The sequence below is a fragment of the Acanthopagrus latus genome, chromosome 8, assembly GCF_904848185.1.
Source record: "Acanthopagrus latus isolate v.2019 chromosome 8, fAcaLat1.1, whole genome shotgun sequence".
In the NCBI taxonomy this organism is placed as follows: Eukaryota; Metazoa; Chordata; class Actinopteri; order Spariformes; family Sparidae; genus Acanthopagrus; species Acanthopagrus latus.
In genome coordinates, this window is record NC_051046.1 from 21,344,095 (window position 1) to 21,364,168 (window position 20,074).

The 20,074-nt window shown below is 45.5% G+C and overlaps 1 protein-coding gene across 6 annotated transcripts in view; it reads left to right on the forward strand.

Moving 5' to 3' along the window:
* The window catches only part of hipk2 (homeodomain interacting protein kinase 2), a 73,924-nt gene extending 55,284 nt beyond the window's left edge, over positions 1-18,640 (forward strand). For 2 of the 6 annotated variants that reach the window (XM_037106693.1, XM_037106695.1), the window contains exons 6-15: positions 2,202-2,386; positions 2,498-2,660; positions 5,291-5,516; positions 6,184-6,305; positions 9,166-9,296; positions 10,262-10,444; positions 10,561-10,884; positions 11,035-11,279; positions 11,496-11,653; positions 12,312-18,640. In XM_037106693.1, the coding sequence (XP_036962588.1) occupies positions 2,202-2,386; positions 2,498-2,660; positions 5,291-5,516; positions 6,184-6,305; positions 9,166-9,296; positions 10,262-10,444; positions 10,561-10,884; positions 11,035-11,279; positions 11,496-11,653; positions 12,312-12,776 (2,202 nt within the window). In that variant the 3' untranslated portion in view covers positions 12,777-18,640. The remainder of the gene's footprint in view (positions 1-2,201; positions 2,387-2,497; positions 2,661-5,290; positions 5,517-6,183; positions 6,306-9,165; positions 9,297-10,261; positions 10,445-10,560; positions 10,885-11,034; positions 11,280-11,495; positions 11,654-12,311) is intronic. The other 4 variants (XR_005076410.1, XM_037106697.1, XM_037106694.1 and 1 more) reach the window with 4 other exon arrangements.
* The last annotated feature ends 1,434 nt before the right edge of the window (positions 18,641-20,074 follow it).

A 20,074-nucleotide genomic window follows, 5' to 3' on the forward strand; every position in this document is an offset into this window, starting at 1 on the left:
ACAAGATAGTATCGCTGCCTGGGCTTGTTGAATTTACAGTCGCGCACGCATAGACACACACACACACACACACAAGCATACAGCACTGAGTTTAATGAAACCAACCTGCACTGGTATGATATCCCTTGGGTCATCTCTATCTCCTACGCTTCAAGCTCTGTGTCCCGTCTCCCCTCTCGCTGTCGCAGCCAGACTCGGCTTACTACAGAAATGCAGAGGAGATTCTGCACGAGCTTAGTGTGGGTGAAAAACTGCCTATTTTGCCCCATCTCACTAACCCGACAAACAAGTCAGCATTGTGGACATCTGCCTCCGCGTGTATAATGGATGATATAGCTAAAGGCCCTGAAAGACACAGGGGCTGGGTGCCAGGGAGAGATAATGAACCTCCTTTCAGTCGTGGGAAATGTTGGGAGGGTTTAGTCACAAGTATATCTAATTTGAGTAAATCTCAGAGAAAAACTTGAGGCCCGGTGTAGACGGGATAACGGCCGGCGCAGCTCGAAAAATGGATTCGCTTTGATCTGCAGTCCTTCAGTATCTCTGCTGATTGGAGTGAAGCCATGGCGGGAGGAGCAAGCGCGGCCTTCACCGCGGTCTCGCTTTTATCGCACGCACTTACGAACGCGCTTTCCCCATTCCTCAGCCACTCCTCCAGCTGGGAACATAAAGTTTGAGGGGGAAATCTGCACGCCGTAGCGCTGTGCACAACACAGGCCTGCATCCAGTTTGCCTAGCACCACGTCTCCCGAGGCGTAGCCCAAGCTGCCTCTCCGCTCGACATCTGCCGTCCCTGCCCTTACTCCAGAATGGCATGTCAGTGGCACAGATGTGGCTCCATAAACATCGTTGACATGCAAGGCACGCGGGGCCGACCGTGTTAGCTGAGGCCCCTTTTAAGTTTTTCACTGACCATTTTCAATTTCTAGATCGGAAAATGTCAAAAATGCTGCCATTTGCGGTTATTGAAAGAAAATGAAGCGTGGAAATATCTTTGTCTGTCAGGTAAATTCACGTCCTTTCATTTAATGGGTGATAGGAAAATTCTTTTTCCCCCTCCGTGGCCTCTTCCTCTTCTTATCCGGGCCCTATTATACTGGCACGCCTCAGCCAGCTCCCACCTGCTATGCATATGCGACCAAACCGCGTACGTTACCCAAAGTCATCTCCTCCACCGGCCGAGGACGATGTGATTATTTCTCACCTCATTCTGCAGATTATTCCTTTATCACAGCCAGCGGAGATGGCAAGCGGAGAAGGAATGGTTACGGAGCCCGAGTAACCTGCATAGAGAGAGAGGACTGAATCAGATTTTGCCGTGTTGACTGGCAGCACATCTGATAGCCCCTGGAGCAGGCCTACAGATAAGCGCTGCGTCTTTATTAAAAACAGGCCTGCTACCTCTGCATGGCAGTCACAATAAACAAGGCTGCCTGTCCCTGTGTCTGTCCTCGCGCCGCCTGACAATGCGCGGCTCGCTATCGTGACCTTGTCCCGCCCGCTTCATTCATCAACCCCCGAAAAAAGTGAAAACCCCGGTCCCCAGAATGATTCCCCCGCTTAACGAATCAACTCCTCCTAGTTATGTTTGCTTTTCATCAGGGCAAAAAAGATCTGCACAAATCTGCTTTGCACAGTATTTATCCACAAACCTAAGCCGCAGTGTTTAATACAGATGAAGCAACACGACATTCCAAGGGCAGCTTCCCAGAATTGCCAGGGAACATACTTAGGTTAAGTTGTCTCATGTCAGCTCACAAAATGGTGTCCTGTGTGTGAAAGTTTTTTTCTTTTCTTTTTTTTAACGACCAGCCAATGGCAGTATTTATTGGCTTCGTGTTTTTTGTTTGTTTTTCACATCTCAGGAATAGATAAAAAAAATCTCAGCGGAGGCGCCAGGAGATATTCCAAGTGGCGCTATAAATACCAGTGCAAATGTTTATAATGTCACCAAGGTGCAAGGTTATCACTGGGCTCCGTGACACACACGCGCACACACACATGCTGACACCCTAACTGATGAGGCCTTGCGAGTATTAATAGGCCGCTGCATGGGAAGAAGCTGTGGGAGAGATTTTTCTCTGTCGTCTGCAGAAACGTTAGAGACCTTGAATGCTCGATCAGCCTTCGTAGGGGATTAAAAAAAAAAACAAACAAACGCTAAGATGTTTTTTTTTTTTTTTTTTTTAATCTGCCTCCAGGTGAACATGACATCTGACCTCGAGGGGAGCGACATGTTGGCGGAGAAGGCAGACAGGAGGGAGTTCATCGACCTGCTAACCAAGATGCTGACCATCGACGCCGACAAGAGGATCACCCCGATCGAAACGCTCAACCACCCCTTCGTCACCATGTCGCACCTCCTCGATTTCCCGCACAGCACACAGTACGAGCCCAACACGCCCCCTGTTGTTGTTGTCGTTGTTGTCGTCCACGTCGTTGTCATTTTGATCGGTGAAATAAAACTCAGTACTCCTTCCTCTGTTGTCGTGCGCAGTGTGAAGTCATGCTTCCAAAACATGGAGATCTGCAAGCGCCGTGTCAACATGTACGACACAGTCAACCAGAGCAAGACGCCCTTTATCACCCATGTGGCCCCCAGCACCTCCACCAACCTCACCATGACCTTCAACAACCAGCTGAACACTGTGCACAGCCAGGTAAACTGAAGCAAAACAAACATCCCCCTCTCAGCACGCTGTTGGGCAACCACTGAGATAGCTCTTTTATTCCACCAGTCGCAAGTATGTAAATTATTTTAGCTATGGCTGACTGCGTTTTCCGCAGTAGGTTCCAATAGAATTACAATTAGGGAAATGCAGCTGAAAGGAAATAAAACTAAGGACGAAAATGAAAGTCTCTTAAAAGGAATTAATTAACTGACACACTGCATGTGGAATGCATAAATACATAAATACGCAAGTGCGCACATGTATCAGAATGGATGACGAAGAGCCGAGGCGCAAAATGGAAGATGCATCTGGCTTACGCACCCTGTCAAATGCCGTCTTAACCAAATAATTGTATTTTAAACACCAACTGTCAGTACTTGAACAGCTTAAGCAGCCCGTGAGCGGCTGTTCGTCTTTGTTCTGTTTTTTTTTGTTTTTTTTTCCCCCTCACCGTCCGTTCTCCCTGTCTGTCTGCACGTCTCCAGCACTCGCTGGCCTTCCATTTCTGCCCTGGTGCATGTATATATCTGTCTGCCTGCGTTTCTGTCTGTGCCCCAGGTCCTGTGGGATTGTCACAAAGTGCTGATTACACACATGACAAGCCCCACTTCCTGCTTGCCTTGCATTCTGGGGCTTTCAGGCCTTAAGAATCCCTTCACCAGGCTTCCTCTCTCGTTCCCTCCTCTCGCTGCTATCCTCCTCTGTCTTCTCCTCTTTCCCTTCCATTTTCCCCGGGTTGAGCCTGTGGTGCTTTACCGCCCCGTTCCCGCACGGGCTGTGAATCGAAACTGCTGACTTTTGGCTTATGCCGGAATCACCGAGCGTCGGGTTGCAAGGTTTTTCCAGATTGTGCTTAGTTACAACTCCCGCTCCCCGCATCCACCCCACCCCTCTCTTTAGTAAACAGGTTTTTTTTTTTTTAATCACCAACTATATCAAGCCGGCTCACTCTGCATAGCATGCGACAAAAACCCCATCTTGCTGTGATTTAAATGGATTAACATTCCCTCAGCTTGTCTTTTCCGCGCCGGGCTCTCAGGGCATATAGACAGACTTAAGTTAGTGATTTATTCAGCTCGATTCATTTGCGATGCTGGAATGCATCTTTGGCTTGTATTTTGCTGCTTCCGTGCTTTGTAGCCTATGATGAATGCCACAGTGCCATATTGATTATGTTCCCTCCCCTGGTGTTCATTGAACACGCTAAAGAGAGCAAATGAAAAATGAAAGCGCTGTCTCTGTATTTCCCTCCGCCCCTACGTACGCTTAATGAAAGGGCTAAAATTAGACAGTGTCTTGTGGAGCAAATACTACTTACAAGCTGAGCAAACGGTGTCTCTTAAAAGCATTTGCTGTGTCTCAGATGTTCCCAGGCTCCACATGTCTTATTAATGGTCAAGGCTGGAGTTACCTAAGCTTACGTAATTATACGAAGACTGCTGGCTTCGAGATATATTCTCTTGTCAGGGATATTGATTTGGAGGCTGGATAATGATGCTGTGACATGAAATGTCAAATTTAGCTGCTCTATATTGGCTCACATTGATTCTGTAACATTTACATTAAACAGACTCAAAATATCATCTGCTTCTGAATTTTAAGGGTCCCACATTGTAGAAAGTGAGATTTCTTGTTTGTTTTTTTATTTTATTTTAATAATAATACGAATAATACTAATACATTTATTTTATATAGCGCTTTTTCAGGGTACACAAAGACACTCTACGGGTTAAAAAGCAGGTTTGGATGCTTTAGATGTTTGATTACCTTGACAGTGTCCAAGCACTCCAAGGGGCACGGCCTGTATTCACAAACGGTGCCTACAAACGATCCGTCAGGACTTCTATAACCTTGTGATGTCACAATGATGAAGTCACCACCCTCTGCCAGTGCTGCACTGACAAAAACACAGACCCACATTGGGTGGTCCCTGCTCAGGCCTGTGAGAGCTGACCAATCAGAGCAGACTGGGCTTGTTGGAATGCTTAAGTCATTCAAGGATTAACAAAAAAAAAAAATCTGAGCTAACAAGCCAAGAGTAGGTATAGTCATAAACAGACTAAGTTTCTGTTTAGTTTATTGTTGTTAATTGTGTACTAAGACGTGTAAAGCATCACAATATTCACGTAAAAGACATTTTTATACAGTTACTGTCCAGCAGCTCATTATTGTTCTCTACATAAGTTTTTCAGTAAATCTTATCAAAAGTACAAATTTCCAAAATCTCCGTCTAAACGCGCTCTGGTGGCATTTTGTTCATCGCTGGTTGATTATACTAGGAATTGCAGAATTGATTACATCTCTCCCTCACATTCTTTCTCTCCCTCTAATTAATCAAATCAACAGTCTGCATATTTCAAGACACTTTCAAATCAGTCGTCAGATTCCCTTATTCATCCATCGCCTCTCATGAATGATGGATGCCCCGCCATCCGTCTGCCTTCTCTTGATCTGCATCTTTTCCGTGTGCATTATTTCGCGAGAGTATTTTTATCTTTCTGTTTTTGCCATGCCTGTTGTTCAACCCCCTCCTTTCCTTGGAGCACTTCCACTTCCCTGTCATTCCCATCAGTACCTCCACTCTCATGATTTTTATTTTGGTCCCATCATTCCTTTAGGCCACCAACCTGGCTCCCTCCTCCACCAACAATGCCACCCTTTCCTTTGCAAGTCCTGATGTCTCCATACTAAACTACCAATCTGCACTCTACCAGCCCTCCGCTGCCTCCATGGCAGCCGTGGCCCAGAGGAGCATGCCCCTGCAGCCGGGCGCTCCTCAGCTCTGCGCCGCCCGGCCTGACCCCTTCCAGCAGGCGCTCATCGTCTGCCCACCTGGCTTCCAAGGTAAGGAGGTCTGACCGGTCCAGTCAGTATGCATTAGTGTGAACAAGTGAGAGAGTGGGATTTTGTGGTCATCCGTGCACAACACAAGTTCTCCTGCACCCGCACTAGAGCACAATTAAACAGCGGTGCATGCAGCGCTGGAGTAGGTCCAACTTCTTACAGTCCTCCCATTTTTTTGCTAGCTTTTTGTCTTTTCATTTTGCAGCCTTAGCCCCAGAGGCAGCGTCAATCGCAGAATAAAAACGGTGATTCAGAGATAGCTTGATGAGGCAATTAATCATTTGAATGGAAATTTGTGTAATGCTTACTCACTCACTCCTTTTGTCTCCGCTTTTGTTTGCACTGGGAGGGCAGAAGAGCTCTAAGGCATAGCTCTGTTTGTTTATTTATTCTATCTGCGGAATGGGCGATAAAAAGAATTTCCATTATTAGAAAAACTGTATTTATACCATTGCCATGACTACTGTTTTTGTTTTTCTAAGTGGCGTTGCCATGTTCGAAGCATAGCAGAGAAGCTCTGACATCTGTTGAATGTAGATAAATCAGCTACATATTACACATTATCTGATGTCAGAGTTCTGCAGATGGCATCATGTTGACTTAATTTGTTGTGTGTGTGTGTGTGTGTGCGTGTGTATATGTATGTGTGTTCTTTATCTGTGCACAGGGCTGCAGGCGTCCCCCTCCAAGCACACCAGTTACTCTGTGCGGATGGAGAATGCTGTTCCCATAGTGACCCAGGCCCCTGGTGCACAGCCTCTTCAGATCCAGCCTGGCCTGCTCACACAGGTAGGAAGACATTCAAGTATCGTGGAGATTGAACTAATAGAGTTTCCTTGACAATAACACAGCCTGTCAGACTCGGAACTGTGTGCACTCAAACAAAGTTCTCTGCATCCCCCCCTTTTTTTTCATAAGCCTCAGCTAAGAATAGTGTCTATCGATGGAGGCTGGAAATCACTCAATGTTCGTGACCCTGCCCCTGCTGGCAGCTGTTTTTTTTTTTTCTTTTTTTTTTTTTCCTGAGTGCATTCAGGCCAAGCTCTCCTGTGCATTACTCCCTGCTACCCTGCCTCTCTCTCTCTCTCTCTCTCTCTCTCTCTCTCTCTCTCTCTCTCTCCCCTTGCTCGCTCTCTCTCTGCTGCCCCGCTCTCCTGGAGGCTGAGGCTGCCACGGTCTGATGCACACAAAGGCAGGAGCCTTTCACACAGAGAGGGCCTTCACTGGGGCCTGCACAGTGGAGCCGGAGCTTTAGTATACAGTTGTTGGAAGTAACAGAAAGTGACTGTGCATCACTCCCTCTGCAGCGCACGCACACGCACTGTAGACCACTTCCATCGCCACACCACCTCGTTCCCTATGGAAATTTCCATGAAGGCTTTAAATATCCCTGAGAATCCAGGGAGTTTGAAGCACTCCCTTATCTCCAGTTAATCATGCAGTAGGCAGGCGCGCAGGCAGTAAAGCGCTGTGTGTGCATATGCGCGTGTGTTTGTGTGCGCGCGCCTGTGTTTCTATGGTGGGTTAATCTGTCAGATACCAAATGGTGATTAGCTCCAGGGCTGCTTCCAAGTCAGGCGCTCCAAATTACAGGCCTCAGAGGATCCTGGGAGGTCAGGGGAAGCTTGGATGAGGCTCTGCATGACCACAGAATTCACAACACCACCAGATCCATCGACATGATGGATCTGTCAGAGGCAAAATAAGATAGAACATCTCTGTCTTATTAAAGAAAATGCATGAAGTCATATTTCTCTAGGTGTGACTCAAACATTGCCGCCATGCTCTGCAGGTATTCACCTCTGTGTGCACACATGTTAAACAAAGACAGGCAATAGTTAACACAAGCAGATGGTTTATATAGGCCAGCGAGCAGCACACCTAATAACTGGGTGTGTGGTGCGTGTGTGTTTATTCCTTTACTGTGGGAGGTCTCACTGGCTTGGCTTACTCGTTGTTTGCCTCCTGGTTGCATTCTTTCCACCTGCGTCTTCAACCCACCCACCGCTCACTATTGCCCGTCCACCTTTTGCCCACCTCGGACCCATGCGAGTTTAGCCCCGAGCTCCCTGGGCGTGCAGAGATGGGGGCAGAGTGAAGGAGGCTCTGAACAGGGAGGCAGGGAAACCAGCAGGACCTTTATCTGGAGCAGGAATGCAGAAAATGTGGAAACAATTGGGGAGTGAGAGCTGGGGCTTTCAAAGCCCGGAGGTGACAAAGGGTTTTCACCCTGGGAGTGTAGGTCGAGGTGGGAGGCGGTGGGCCACTGATAGTGATGGTAGGCTCGGAGTAGAGAGAAAACGGCCTCTTAACTGGGTTACCATTTCAGGGCAGACAGGCTGGTTACACAACGCAGACGCCTAGCGAGAGAGGCATGTAGAGTGCCAGGAATGGAGATAGAGCGAGCAGGAGGTGGAGGAGCAGGAGATGGATGGATGTATTAGAGTCCCTTAATGGCATGTTGATAAAAGGCCTTGGATGCGGTCTTAGATGTAAAGACCATCACCAGCACCACAATGTTCCATTAGAGATGTCAGTCATCAGTGGAGAGACAAGGCAGCTCCGCTGGCCTCCAGATGCCCCCCCTGCAGCACTTCAACCACAGGGGTGGCTGGTTTGGACTTTGCAGTGTGCCTCAGACAAAAACGATTCAGCTTCCACAAGCCTGCAGCCAGAATACAGAAGAGAACAGCTACTTTGTGTCAGAATATAATGGAAACAGACAGAGCAAAGCAAAGATGTGAATACAAAGAGAAAGGTTAAGATCAAGCTGAAAGATAAAGGTAAAATGAAGTTACAGTACCACATACACAGACTATCTGCTTGCACTCTCTCTCTCTCTCTCTCTCTCTCTCTCTCCCTCTCTCCCCCGTCTGTCTCCCCTCCCTCTATTTAAACCTGTGTGCGCCGCGGCACATACTGATGCCGTTGTAAATAGATGTGCAAATGGTATTAAAGGAACAATTCATTAGCCCTGACATTAAAGTGCTAATCAATAGAGCTGCATTAAACTATTAGGGTTACACACACAGGAACACACAAACACGCTCGGGCATGCATGCACGCACACTCATCTTGGCACATCTTAGGGCATATTATGCCTGATACTCCTCCTGTTCTGCATCAGACATACAAAGTAGCCTCTTTCACAGCAGATTGAATGGGCCCCACGAATTTAATTAGAACATAGGTTGATTTGACTCAAGTCGAACACATAATCGCACTAACGCACACACAGACGCGCTCATGCACACACTCATACATGCGCAGATAAAGAAAGGAGCCCCTGTACATCTTTATTAAGTCCTGGTCTTATCTCTTTTGTCGATGGATGTCTCCTTGAAGCCGACGGAGTTTAATTTTTTTTCATGCCCACTATCACGCACTTTTGCAAACGCACTGTAATTCATCACAACACCTTTAAAGTTATCAGCCGAGCTCGATGAGTTCCCCTGGTTCATGCATTCATGATGTTTCAGTTGAAAGACGCAAGAATTAATTCATCAGTTTACTCACAAGTAACAGTGTTAATAAAATTCATGGTTTGGCTGCTCATAGCTCACTGTTTTTCCCCCCTCTCTTTGTCCTTCCACCTCCACCTCTCGTTCCCCCCCTTTGTTTACCCACCCCCCATGTCCTCCTTCCTCAGCAGGCCTGGCCCAGCGGCACCCAGCAGATCCTGCTGCCTCCAGCGTGGCAGCAACTCACCCACACCTCAGTCCAGCACGCCACTGTCATCCCCGACTCCATGAGCAGCACGCAGCCTCTCGCCAACTGGAGGTGAACGACACTGCTCCCTTCATTGCACCTGCCCTCGTTGTCTATGTTTGCGGTTTTCGGAACCCACCTTTTTGTTGCATCGCATTATCGGCTGGATAAATAAATCTGATTGGCTGACATATTTCATTTTCGAAGCTTCAAGAATAAAAGCACTTTGTGAAATGAAGTTTTCACACATAACATCGGGGGCAGGTCTATATTACAGCTGGGATAAATTGATTTCAAAGGCCAGCGGTGGTTTTATAGGTCAAAATGTGTTATAGGAAGATGGTCCCCCATAAGACTGATTGACTGAGAAGCCTGTGCCTCCCTGACAGCTCGTCCTTTATCTCCAGTCAATCGCGGTCCCCACGTGAGCGCTTCTCGTGCTCTTATAAGCAGATTCCCCGAAGGGAGATGGTATATATGTACATGTAGAGACATCATGTCGAGTCGAGGCTGTCACTGTGATGACATCGATAAATGGAAGGATAGATGGGAGAGGGCGATCTGCAGGGAGATGGGGAAGATGCAGGTATATAATGTGTATGTGAAGGGCTGCCGGGGCCATGTTTGCTCAGACTCATTTTGAGATGTCCATCTGTGACCATATGCCCCCCTTGCCCCCCTCCTCCTTTTCCCTCCCTCCCTTCCCATCCAGTGGCAGCCCCGTTGTCCTCTGAGAGACGATTGGGAAAGTGTCGCACTTCCTCTGCAGAGCTATCGCTCCGCAGCTGCTGGTGTCAGCTCCTCTGCCCTCCCTCTTTGCTCTCTCCCACACTTGTTCGCTCTCCTCCTCTAGAAAAGTTAGTTGCTGCCACCCGCTGGCCTCCGCGGGAAATACTTACCCTCGCTCCGTTCTTTTCTCACCAACGTTGGGTCTGATTGTCCTGCCGTATCCATATATTTATCAGTATCTCACACTTTGCCTCTTCACGTGCAGGTTCCTTATTGCCGTGGTAACAATAATCTGTGTTATATTACAGGAATTCCCATCCTCATGGCAGCCATTATAATCCCATCATGCAGCAGCCAGCCTTGTTGGCTGGCCACGTCACGCTCCCATCCAACCAGACGCTCAATGTGGGAGTGGCACACGTCATGAGGCAGCCCTCAACCAATAACAACTCCTCTTCCAAAAAGAACAAACAGCACCAGATGTCTGCGAGGTACTCTATCACTGTAGACTTACTATAAATCATGGCTGCTACCGATCATCCAAAAAAGATCAAGTTCATCTGTGTACTGTCTGTGTGACATTTATCCATTTCTGTCCCTCTATAAGGAACATGTCCGCCTACGAGGTGTCGTCCTCACAGGCGGTGCTGTCCCCGCAGCGCTCCAAGCGGGTGAAGGAAAACACGCCCCCACGTTGCGCCGTGCTACAGAACGGCTCGGCCTCCAACTGCCCGCCCCCGCAGGGCTGCGGGGGCAGCGGGTGGGGGGCTGGCGAAGCAGAGCAGGCTTCCAGCACCACCCGCGACCATCAGCACCAGCACCACGTCCCCAGACAGACCATCATCATCCCAGACACGCCCAGCCCTGCGGTCAGCATCATCACCATCAGCAGCGACACGGACGAGGAAGAAGACCACAAGCAAAACAACAGGTCAGTCCAGGATGTAGAATCTCATATTGACTACTTACTGTGAAAACACTTTGCCAGTAGGCCCGTCCATATAATACCATACCACTGATGGCCTTCAGTGACTGGAGTTGATCTCTCTGTAACGTATTTCCCTGTCCCATGTTTCCTTAGTTCATCTTTGAAGCAGCGGAAGAATGTCATCAGTTGTGTGACGGTCCACGACTCACCCGACTCTGACTGTTCGAGCAACAACAGCCCCTACACTGTGGAGTCCAGACCCCCCAACAACAACAGCTACGACACAAAGACCACCATCCTGGACAACTACAACAATGGGAACCCCCGCACCATCATCATTCCCCCTCTCAAAACACAGAACAGTGAGGTCCCGAGTGAGTGTGAGCGCCTGATGCCAGGTATTCTTTCCTATGCTGAAATACCTAAAACCTCCTGCTTTAACAAGCAGTGGTCATCTATGCGCTGTATCATAGGCTTCAAGTTTCAGTCCGGTGAAGCAAGTCCTACGATACAGCACCTAGATTTACCATGACCTGGATGACTGAGAACCTTCATCAGAAAGCAGCTATCATGTTGCTAGGTATTCAATTAAGCATACTTGTCTCCTCTCCTAGATGCAATGAACCATCAGAATTCAGCTTACAAGTTCAAATCCTCCAATGGAGTGGTGTCTGGCAATAATCACATACCAGGGGGCTTGACTGGAGGGTCCTACCGACAGCAGCGCTCAGGGCCTCACCCCCTCCAGCAGCAGCCTCTCAATCTCAGCCAGGTATAGTGGAACACGTGTTATGCCATCAGTGTGTCAATGTGTGTGCATAAATCCTGTCAACTTCTTCAGATCAGGTTCTGGAGGCGGTGTGACTTAAGAAAATACACTTTTGCACATTCTTTGCGAGGACTTAGATGAGAGGATTGATAACTAGCTCTCTACATTAAAACAAGTGTTAAGAACAAGTAGCCTGGCTCTGTCCAAAGGTAACCAGGCAACCAACATCATAAAATCTCAGTATTTAGAATCTCTGCTGGTTGGATGACATCCTCATGTTTAAACCATTAAGGTGCTGGTAGGTGCGACCCTAGGACAGAGCCAGGCTAGCCGTGGCCCTGTTTTAAGACTATGATCTAAGCTAACTAGCTACAGGAAGTAGCTTTACATTAACCCTACAGATGTGAGAATGATATCAACCTTGTCGTCTGATTCTTCAAAGCACATCAAAAGAAAAAGGAATTCCTTTAAAGAGACAGTAATGATAATAAGTGAGAAGAAGTGAGGTTTTATGAGGTCCATAGTTAGGGTATGACCTACAGTATGCGGCAGCTGGCACGCTCCCAGTTTGGAGAAGCAGTTTTCAATATCCACTGAAAAAAAATTCAGTTCACGAGTTCATTGGATTTACCTCCAGCCATTCTGCCATCCTTTCTTCCAGGCCCAGCAGCACATGGTAGCCGAGCGAAATGGAGGTCATCGGCGCCAGCAGGCCTATATCACCCCCACCATCGCCACTCAGGCCCCGTACTCCTTCCATCACAACAGCCCCTCTCATACGGGCAATGTCCACCCGCACCTGGCCGCCACGCACCTGCCCAGCCAGCCGCACCTCTACACCTACACAACCCCCGCTGCTCTGGGCTCCACCGGCACCGTGGCCCACCTGGTGGCATCGCAGGGCTCAGCACGCCACGCGGTCCAGCACGGAAGCTACCCACCAAGCATTGTCCACCAGGTCCCAGTCAGCATGGGCCACCGCGTGCTGCCCTCGCCCACCATGCACCACAGCCAGTACCAGGCCCAGTTTGCCCACCAGGCCTACATCAGCGCCTCGCCCGCCTCCACTGTCTACACTGGATACCCGCTGAGCCCCACCAAGGTCAACCAGTACCCTTACCTCTAGAGAAGACACTGACTGACACTGGAGAGCCTAACCCAGCTCTGCTGCTTCCCCCCAAACCCAACCGCCCAGAGCCCCATCGACATCCCAAACATCCTTTCCTCGACCTCAGACATAAACAGAGACAGAGGAACATGCAATCCTCATGAAACTGTCACGTATAACTTGAAGATGTAACGACAGAGAGAAAAAGAAAAAAAAAGATTCACAGCCGCTCTCAAGAAGGGAAAGATGGGGTTGAATTTCAGAGGGGTACAGTTCAAGATGTTTCTTTCTTTTTTTTCCTGAAAGGGCCAGTTTTTGCTTTTATTTGTCTCCTCTTCGCTTTACTTTATGAGGAAAGTGACGTCTCATTAGTTTTACTGGGAAGCTTGAAACAGGCCTTTTGGGACAGCGGAGGTTTTCTGGTTTGTTTTTATTATATTTTTTCCCCTCTTAAATTCGGGAAGTGACTGTTGAACAGGGGTTACTGACTGGAAGTTTGGAATCCCAAGGGATTTGGGAGAAGGTGAAATACGGAAACCTGCTGCTCTTCAAAGAAAAAAATATTGATGGCCTTGAACTGTCTTAATATTTCCAAATCATTCATGGCGTGGGGAGAAGAAGAGAGGCAACTCCCCCCCACTCCACCTTCTCGAGCCGAGGAGGCTTCTGGAAATATAACCAACAGAAGACAACAAACTTTTTAGTGTATTTATAGATATTTTTGTTTTTTCCTTTATGTTTCACCTTTACGACGATACTTCGGTTTTAGCTAGGTGTCTTAGCTGGGCCCCGTTCTTTAGAATGTAGCAGTCTGCACCTGTTTGTTTTCAGAAGAAAAACCTTTTCTTTTCTTTTTTTTTTCTCCCGATACCAATAGATTTATTTGTTCCTCCTTTTTTCAATGTGATTGCACAAAGTGGTTATAATAACATAGGCATGTACAACGTGATTGTCTGTGTGTGCTACTGTCGGCCATGCGTGTGTAGTCCACCTCCTCAAAAATTCTCCTCAGTCTTTAGGTTCTGACCATTGTTCCCTCGTAGTGCCTTACAGATATAACAACACAGTTTACTTGGCTCGGATTCCTGAAAGCCACAAGAGACTATAGCTATACTTAGAGAGACATGTCCCCCCCCCCCACCCCCCCGGTTTCACATCCTAGTCGGGGCAGTTGTAGCTCTCTTCCAGGTGTAGGCTCAACCTCTGACTGTTTCCTGTCATTAATGACAGCGTACTATAGGTGAGGACGATTAATGTCAGTCGGTGACGCGCTGAGCTATTTTGTTTTGTGTGCATGGGATAACTTGCCTGGGGTACGTACCAAAGTCATAGATGAATTCTTGTTACATTTGCTCTGGATATTAAAGTAAATAAACTGAAAAAATATACAGTATAGACCTCGATCAAGGTGGCGCCTGAAATGTGGCTTTAGCTCTGGGAGTACATTTGTTGATGTTTTATCGCGCAAGGGACTTCACGCATCGTGATAACGGATGCTCAGTTTTCATGTACAGGGAATGAGTTACAGTTGCAAAGTTTGAGACACAGTAGAGTTTGTTTTTTTTTTGTTTTTTTTTTTAAGGTTAAAAGCTAGTCCGAGAGAAGGGCCTGACAGAAAGTGATGGTTGCCACGAGGGTGATTCTGTGAGGCTGGAGATAGCCAGGCTGCAGCGGAGAGACAGAGTATCGAGGGTTGTTCGAGAGAGATACTGTGTAGGCATGAGTGAGGGGGCTGGTTGAAAGCATGGGGTCAGTTTAGGTAGGGACTGTGGAGGGCGGGGTGAAACTCTCTATCTTAAACGGGACTTAAAATGGTAGCAAGTTGGCACTGAGCAGGTTGATAGTAACACTGAGCCCGGGTGGTCGGTAGGAGCCGCAGAGGCGGGCGCTACCTTTACCTGAATGCACACTGTTCGAATTCTGACGTGAATCCTTTTTTTTTTGCTTTTGCTTTTGCTGTCGTCGTCTGTTGCTGTTATTGTTGAGATTAAATTGGAAGTTATTTGTTGCGCTTGAGGGTTTGGGTAGCATCTCAGAGCTGCAGGAACGGAACAGAAGGGAAAGGCCACAGCGTACACCTGGAAGGGCACCTTGTGGCCGATTTTTTGTCGTCACTGTCCATTTGTCTTCGAAACCAGGTACACCACAGACATCACCACGCCAGCCAGAACGGGATACCTGAACACTTAGAGAATCAATAGGGCTGTCGCTTCGTCGTGTGTGTTTGCTGCTTGATTTAACAGACATCTTTTTTTTTTTCTTTTTCTTCTCGTAGCCAATGATACAAATAATCTCCTCTGTTCATTTGTCCTCTTGAACGTGGGCACATCGGAACCGCTGGTGGTTTAGTGAAAGCCTTCCCCCTCTCCTTCATGGTATGCCATAGTACTTGCATTTGAAGTGATTTTTTTTTTTTTTTCTAACTTAACATTATCTTGAACTTTTTTGACATGGCTGTAGTACATGTTGTGTTTATTTTTTAGAGATTGTTGCAATAATTCTTATTGTGTGTGTGTGTTTTTATTACATGTCAGGCTCATTTCTATTTTGTAACCTAAGGGGGTTGATGTACAGTAATGTTTAGTATTCCGTGGAGGTGGGTTGCACCTGTGTAAAAGTGTTGCAACACTGCTGAGGACAGCAAGTGTTGAGTCGATGATAATCCAGCGGGGGGCCCTTTCATTGTGAGGGTGCCACACCCAGGCTTGAAATCAACCAATCTCTTAAAAAGTCTCCCGATGGGCCCCCAAGCAGTTTGTCATCCTGGTACTCGTCTCCCACAAAAACTCCACTCCTCGTCAGCTCCAGCATGCAAGCCTAGGGTGCGGGCGGTTCAAGATGTGATAACACAGTACATTGCTGGTTACATCAGTCTTCTCTGCTCTGTTGTTGTTGTTCCTTTTTTATTTTATTGTATCTACTTAATTTCCTCTAGGTCTTCAGGGCCTAAGCACACACGTATAAGGGAGATCATTTTCCATTGGCTCTACAGACTACTGAAACATTCCACTGTTGGTTGGGAATTTTGACATTACCCCGTGCCACACTGCTGTCCTGTCCCCCGACATCACACCCGGACTCTTTCGCTCCTCCCACCAAAGAATCCAACGGATCGATCGTGTACAGCACAGCACAGTTTAGCAGGAGCAATCCTCAACGGCGTCGCCACCAGAGCAGACAGGCAATAACTTCTGGTCTCATCCTTACAAGTGCTTTTGAGGACACGTCGTTTTTACGCCCACGCGAACGCATGCGTGCATACCATGTACAAGTACACAAGGGGGATTTAACACACTTAATCCACACAGCACAGTCGTCCATTTTTAAGCGTTTCTGTTGTACCGTCATCACACTTGGCCCCTGTCTAGATTGACTGATCAAGAATTATCTAATCTTTCTCCAAATTGTTAAGCCAGTTTTCTTTTTCTTTCTTTTTTTTCTTACGTTGTGGATATTGTAGCTTTATCGGTGTGGTTTGGAAAATGAATTTGTGTACAAAAACAGTTGTTTTACATTAGCGTGCCATGGAATAGAATGACCTGTTAAAAAAAAAAAAAAAAGAGAGAAAAAAAAAGGGAAAAAAGTGAATTAATCAAAAATGTACCAACTATACCTTTAAAAACCATGGTCACCTGCACAAAATGAATGTAATACGTGACCTGCGACATCTAAAAATGGCTTTAGATCTTTTTTCTCTGTGGGTGATCGCACATTTAATTTTCCTAACACCGTTTGTGGCCACGCATGATGCAATAATTATACATCTGAACTCCAGCAAACTCCCATTTGAGAGATGTAAAAACTAAAACCATCCTCACGATTAGGGGATGTTGAATAATCGCTATTTTCTCAAACGAAAAAACATCTAATTAAGAGTAGCCCTGTATGCGCAACGTTGTTGAAAATGACTTGATGTGTATGATACCTTTTTGTCTATTGCTCTGTTTCACATAACCAATGTTTTGTGTTTTATAAGAAAGGGGAATCAGAAATGTGAGCATTAACGTAGATCGAGTGACCTTACAATTACCAAAATGTGCTTAAGTAGAGTGTAAAAATTTGTTTTGTGTTGTTGAGGTGAGCGTAGCCTTTCCCAGCCGGCGACTTCATTGTTAGAGTACTGCCTTCCAAAAAAGACAACAATACCTCCAAAGGTTTATGGTGACATTTAAAATTAGAGACAAGTAAGTAAGGCAGTAATTCACTCTCCGGCATTCAAACCTCCAACTTATCTTGTGGCGTTATCGTGGATATTCCTCCTCCTGGCACTTTGGGGACAATGGGAAACATTTCTGAGAGCACGATGGCGCACCGTGCTATGCCGGTCTGCTTCAGACAAACTCCTTCAAAGCCCAGCGAGAAGGGAACGGACGAACCCGCACACACTCGTACAGCGTAAACCGTTTGGCAAAGTCGCTGCTGTTTTCCAAAGTACAAAGGGGGTTAGGAAGAGATGTTAGGTGGATCAATCATGAGCTGATGTACTATCCGTCACCAGGAAATTCATAATCTAGTTACACAAGCATTCTTAAAGCCCTTTTTGGATGAGAGTGTATGGGTTTTATTTTTTTGCGGTTTTTTTTTCTTTTTGTTTTTTAACCTTTGTTTAAAGGAGAACTGCTCCTTTTGCTGGCTGTTCCTTGGGGGAATTCAGGGTGAGGTGGTCAAGGTTTGATGCCGTCACTGATAGAGGGTGCCGGAGATCAAAATGTGTGAATTCAAGAACCAAAACCGATTCAAGTACTACTACTATTTTCAATTATTTAAATTGGTGTAAAAAAATAAAAAAAAATAAAAAAAAACAGGCAAGGATATGGGTTTACACATACCAACGTAAATCCTTTACTTCTCCACATTTTATGATCCAACTTTACTGAAATGTAGCTTTTCCCATCTTACTTTTAGAGAGAGATTTCTGACCAAACACAATTATTTTTATGGTGTCAATGAATGGAATCTAGAAGTGGTTGACCAAAGCTACATTCAAAGCCAGATTCACCTGCAAAAAATATTCATTTGGGGATTAGAAGTCGCTTGGAAGTCAAAATTAATTTTGGTACAAACTTCTAACAGTAAATGAGTCTATCTCGAGTATTAGTGCAAGTTTTATATCAGTTATTCAAGTTTTCTAAAAACCTAAGAGTGCATCAAACCCTGACCCCCTTTTGTGTCCATTGCTGTATGGTTTTTTCAATGGTGTAAAATCTCATTCTTTGTCGATAAAGCTAATGTGTGCTGCAGTATTTCCTAGTATACTTCTCTGTTAACTGTCTTTTCTTATTTGCTCTTTGTTTCACTGGGGTGTGGCGTCTCATGATTTCAATTTGTTGATGTAGCGTTCTATGTATACCCTGTTCCTTAGCTTAATGTTATTAAGTATGTTATGAGAATGGATATTTTACTGGCTTTATAGAATGTCTAAATAAATATAATAATGACAATAAGAAGAAGGATTAATTAAACCTCCTAACAAGTTGAGTACTTGCTACTAAGCGCTTGTGTTACCATTATGATGTTGTGTGCTTCTCTTAATCATTTTCGTTGTAGAAAAATGGAGTGAATTTATATTAGGCTTCGAAAAAAACTAATGATAGCATTGTAAATTTTACAGGAGGATTTTAACAGACAAACAGCTTCGTCAAATAGAAGAATATAGTTATTTTAATTGTCCTCTTAACTAACTATAGGGTGAGAAGGGGCTCGCGTTGTGGTGAACTATGTTATAGCTTGTTATTCACTGTTACTTTTGATCATTTTTTCGGTCTCCGAGGTGAATCGAGTTATTAATGAGAATTTGTATGCTCACATATGCATATTGTATATGTGTAGAAAATGTAATCACACTTTGTCTTGGATTTACATTAAACTGTTAAGTCACGGCACCAGTCTCCTGTTTTCCTACTGTGGTGTTTATGTGTGTCTGCGCTGGAGGTGTGTTGTGAGGTGGCTGAGCACATTAACTCAATATGTTATAAAAAAGCATATATAAAGCAGATGATTATTCCGAAATGCCAAGATGGTTTGCGTGCATGGAAAAACAAACATTTAAAGGCCACGCAAGCCCACACCACTTACTCTGTCTGATTAGACCTTACATCGATGTTGGGCAGCGCCATCCTTGGAATTACATGAGGTCACCAGGTCATCAGGGCAGCTGTGGCTCCAGGGTAGAACGAACATCTTGTTATTAGAAGGTCGCTGGTTTGATTCCGCTGGTCTGCATGTTGAAGTGTCTTTGGGCAAGATACTGAGCCCCACACTGCTCCTGATGTGCTGGTTGGCATCTTGTGTGTGATCAGTGTGTGAATCTATGTAAGTCGCTGTGGACAAGTGTCTGCTAAAATGCCCTAAATGTGAATTTATCTATTACAGTGATTAAGCTAACAAAGGTAACAGGTGAACAGGTACATTAAGTGATAACAACTGTGTTGGTAGACCATGGTTGTGTAGCAGCTAAAGAGTGGAAGTTACTATACTTCGGGACCGAATTGGACTTATTTCATAGAGTCATCTGAAGCATGTTCAAGGGAGGTCAAGGAAACCGTCCCTCACTGCTCGTAAGCCTTCTTCAAGTGGCACTGAGCAAGACACTGAATCTAGAAAAAGGAAGCAGAAAAAAAATGGAAAGAGACAGAAATTCTGCTATGTTAAAAACGCAAATTAAGAATACATAACTACAAAGGACACATCCACAGACACAGCATTGTGTAAAGTATGAAAAGTAAATGTAGACATGATACAGATACATAGCAAATCTGATTACTAATGTCATTACTAATACATTATGCATGCATTGTATTGTAATTGTTGCTCAAGGTAGAGGTATTATATCCACTAAACCAATAGGTAGTTTCAGATCCTGGAGGGTAATTAAGCCATGCAGTGGCTAGAACTATGATAAATACACTGGGATTAAAAAAAAAAAAAAAAAAAATCATTCTTTGCCTTATATGACTATGAATACAGAAGCATGAGTTAATAACTAACACGTGAGTGTTAGTAGAAGCACCTTAGCATTGTACATAAATACAGTGGCTAGGTCATCATAATTACTAGTTACATGATATGTATAATATTTTTCTTTAGTGGAGAGATGTAGGCTATGTTTTGTGTGAGACATAGCGACATTGAACGCACATATATAAGTATAAGTATAAGTATAAGTATATTTTCAGATCTGAATTCAGATTTTACAGCTAGATAGAGCTGAAGGCATAAATCAAGCAACATTTTGTTTACCTGCCGCTACAATGAAAAATAGAACTAATTTATTTAAGCTATACATAGCAACATCAGAGTTTCAGGATTTAATTTTT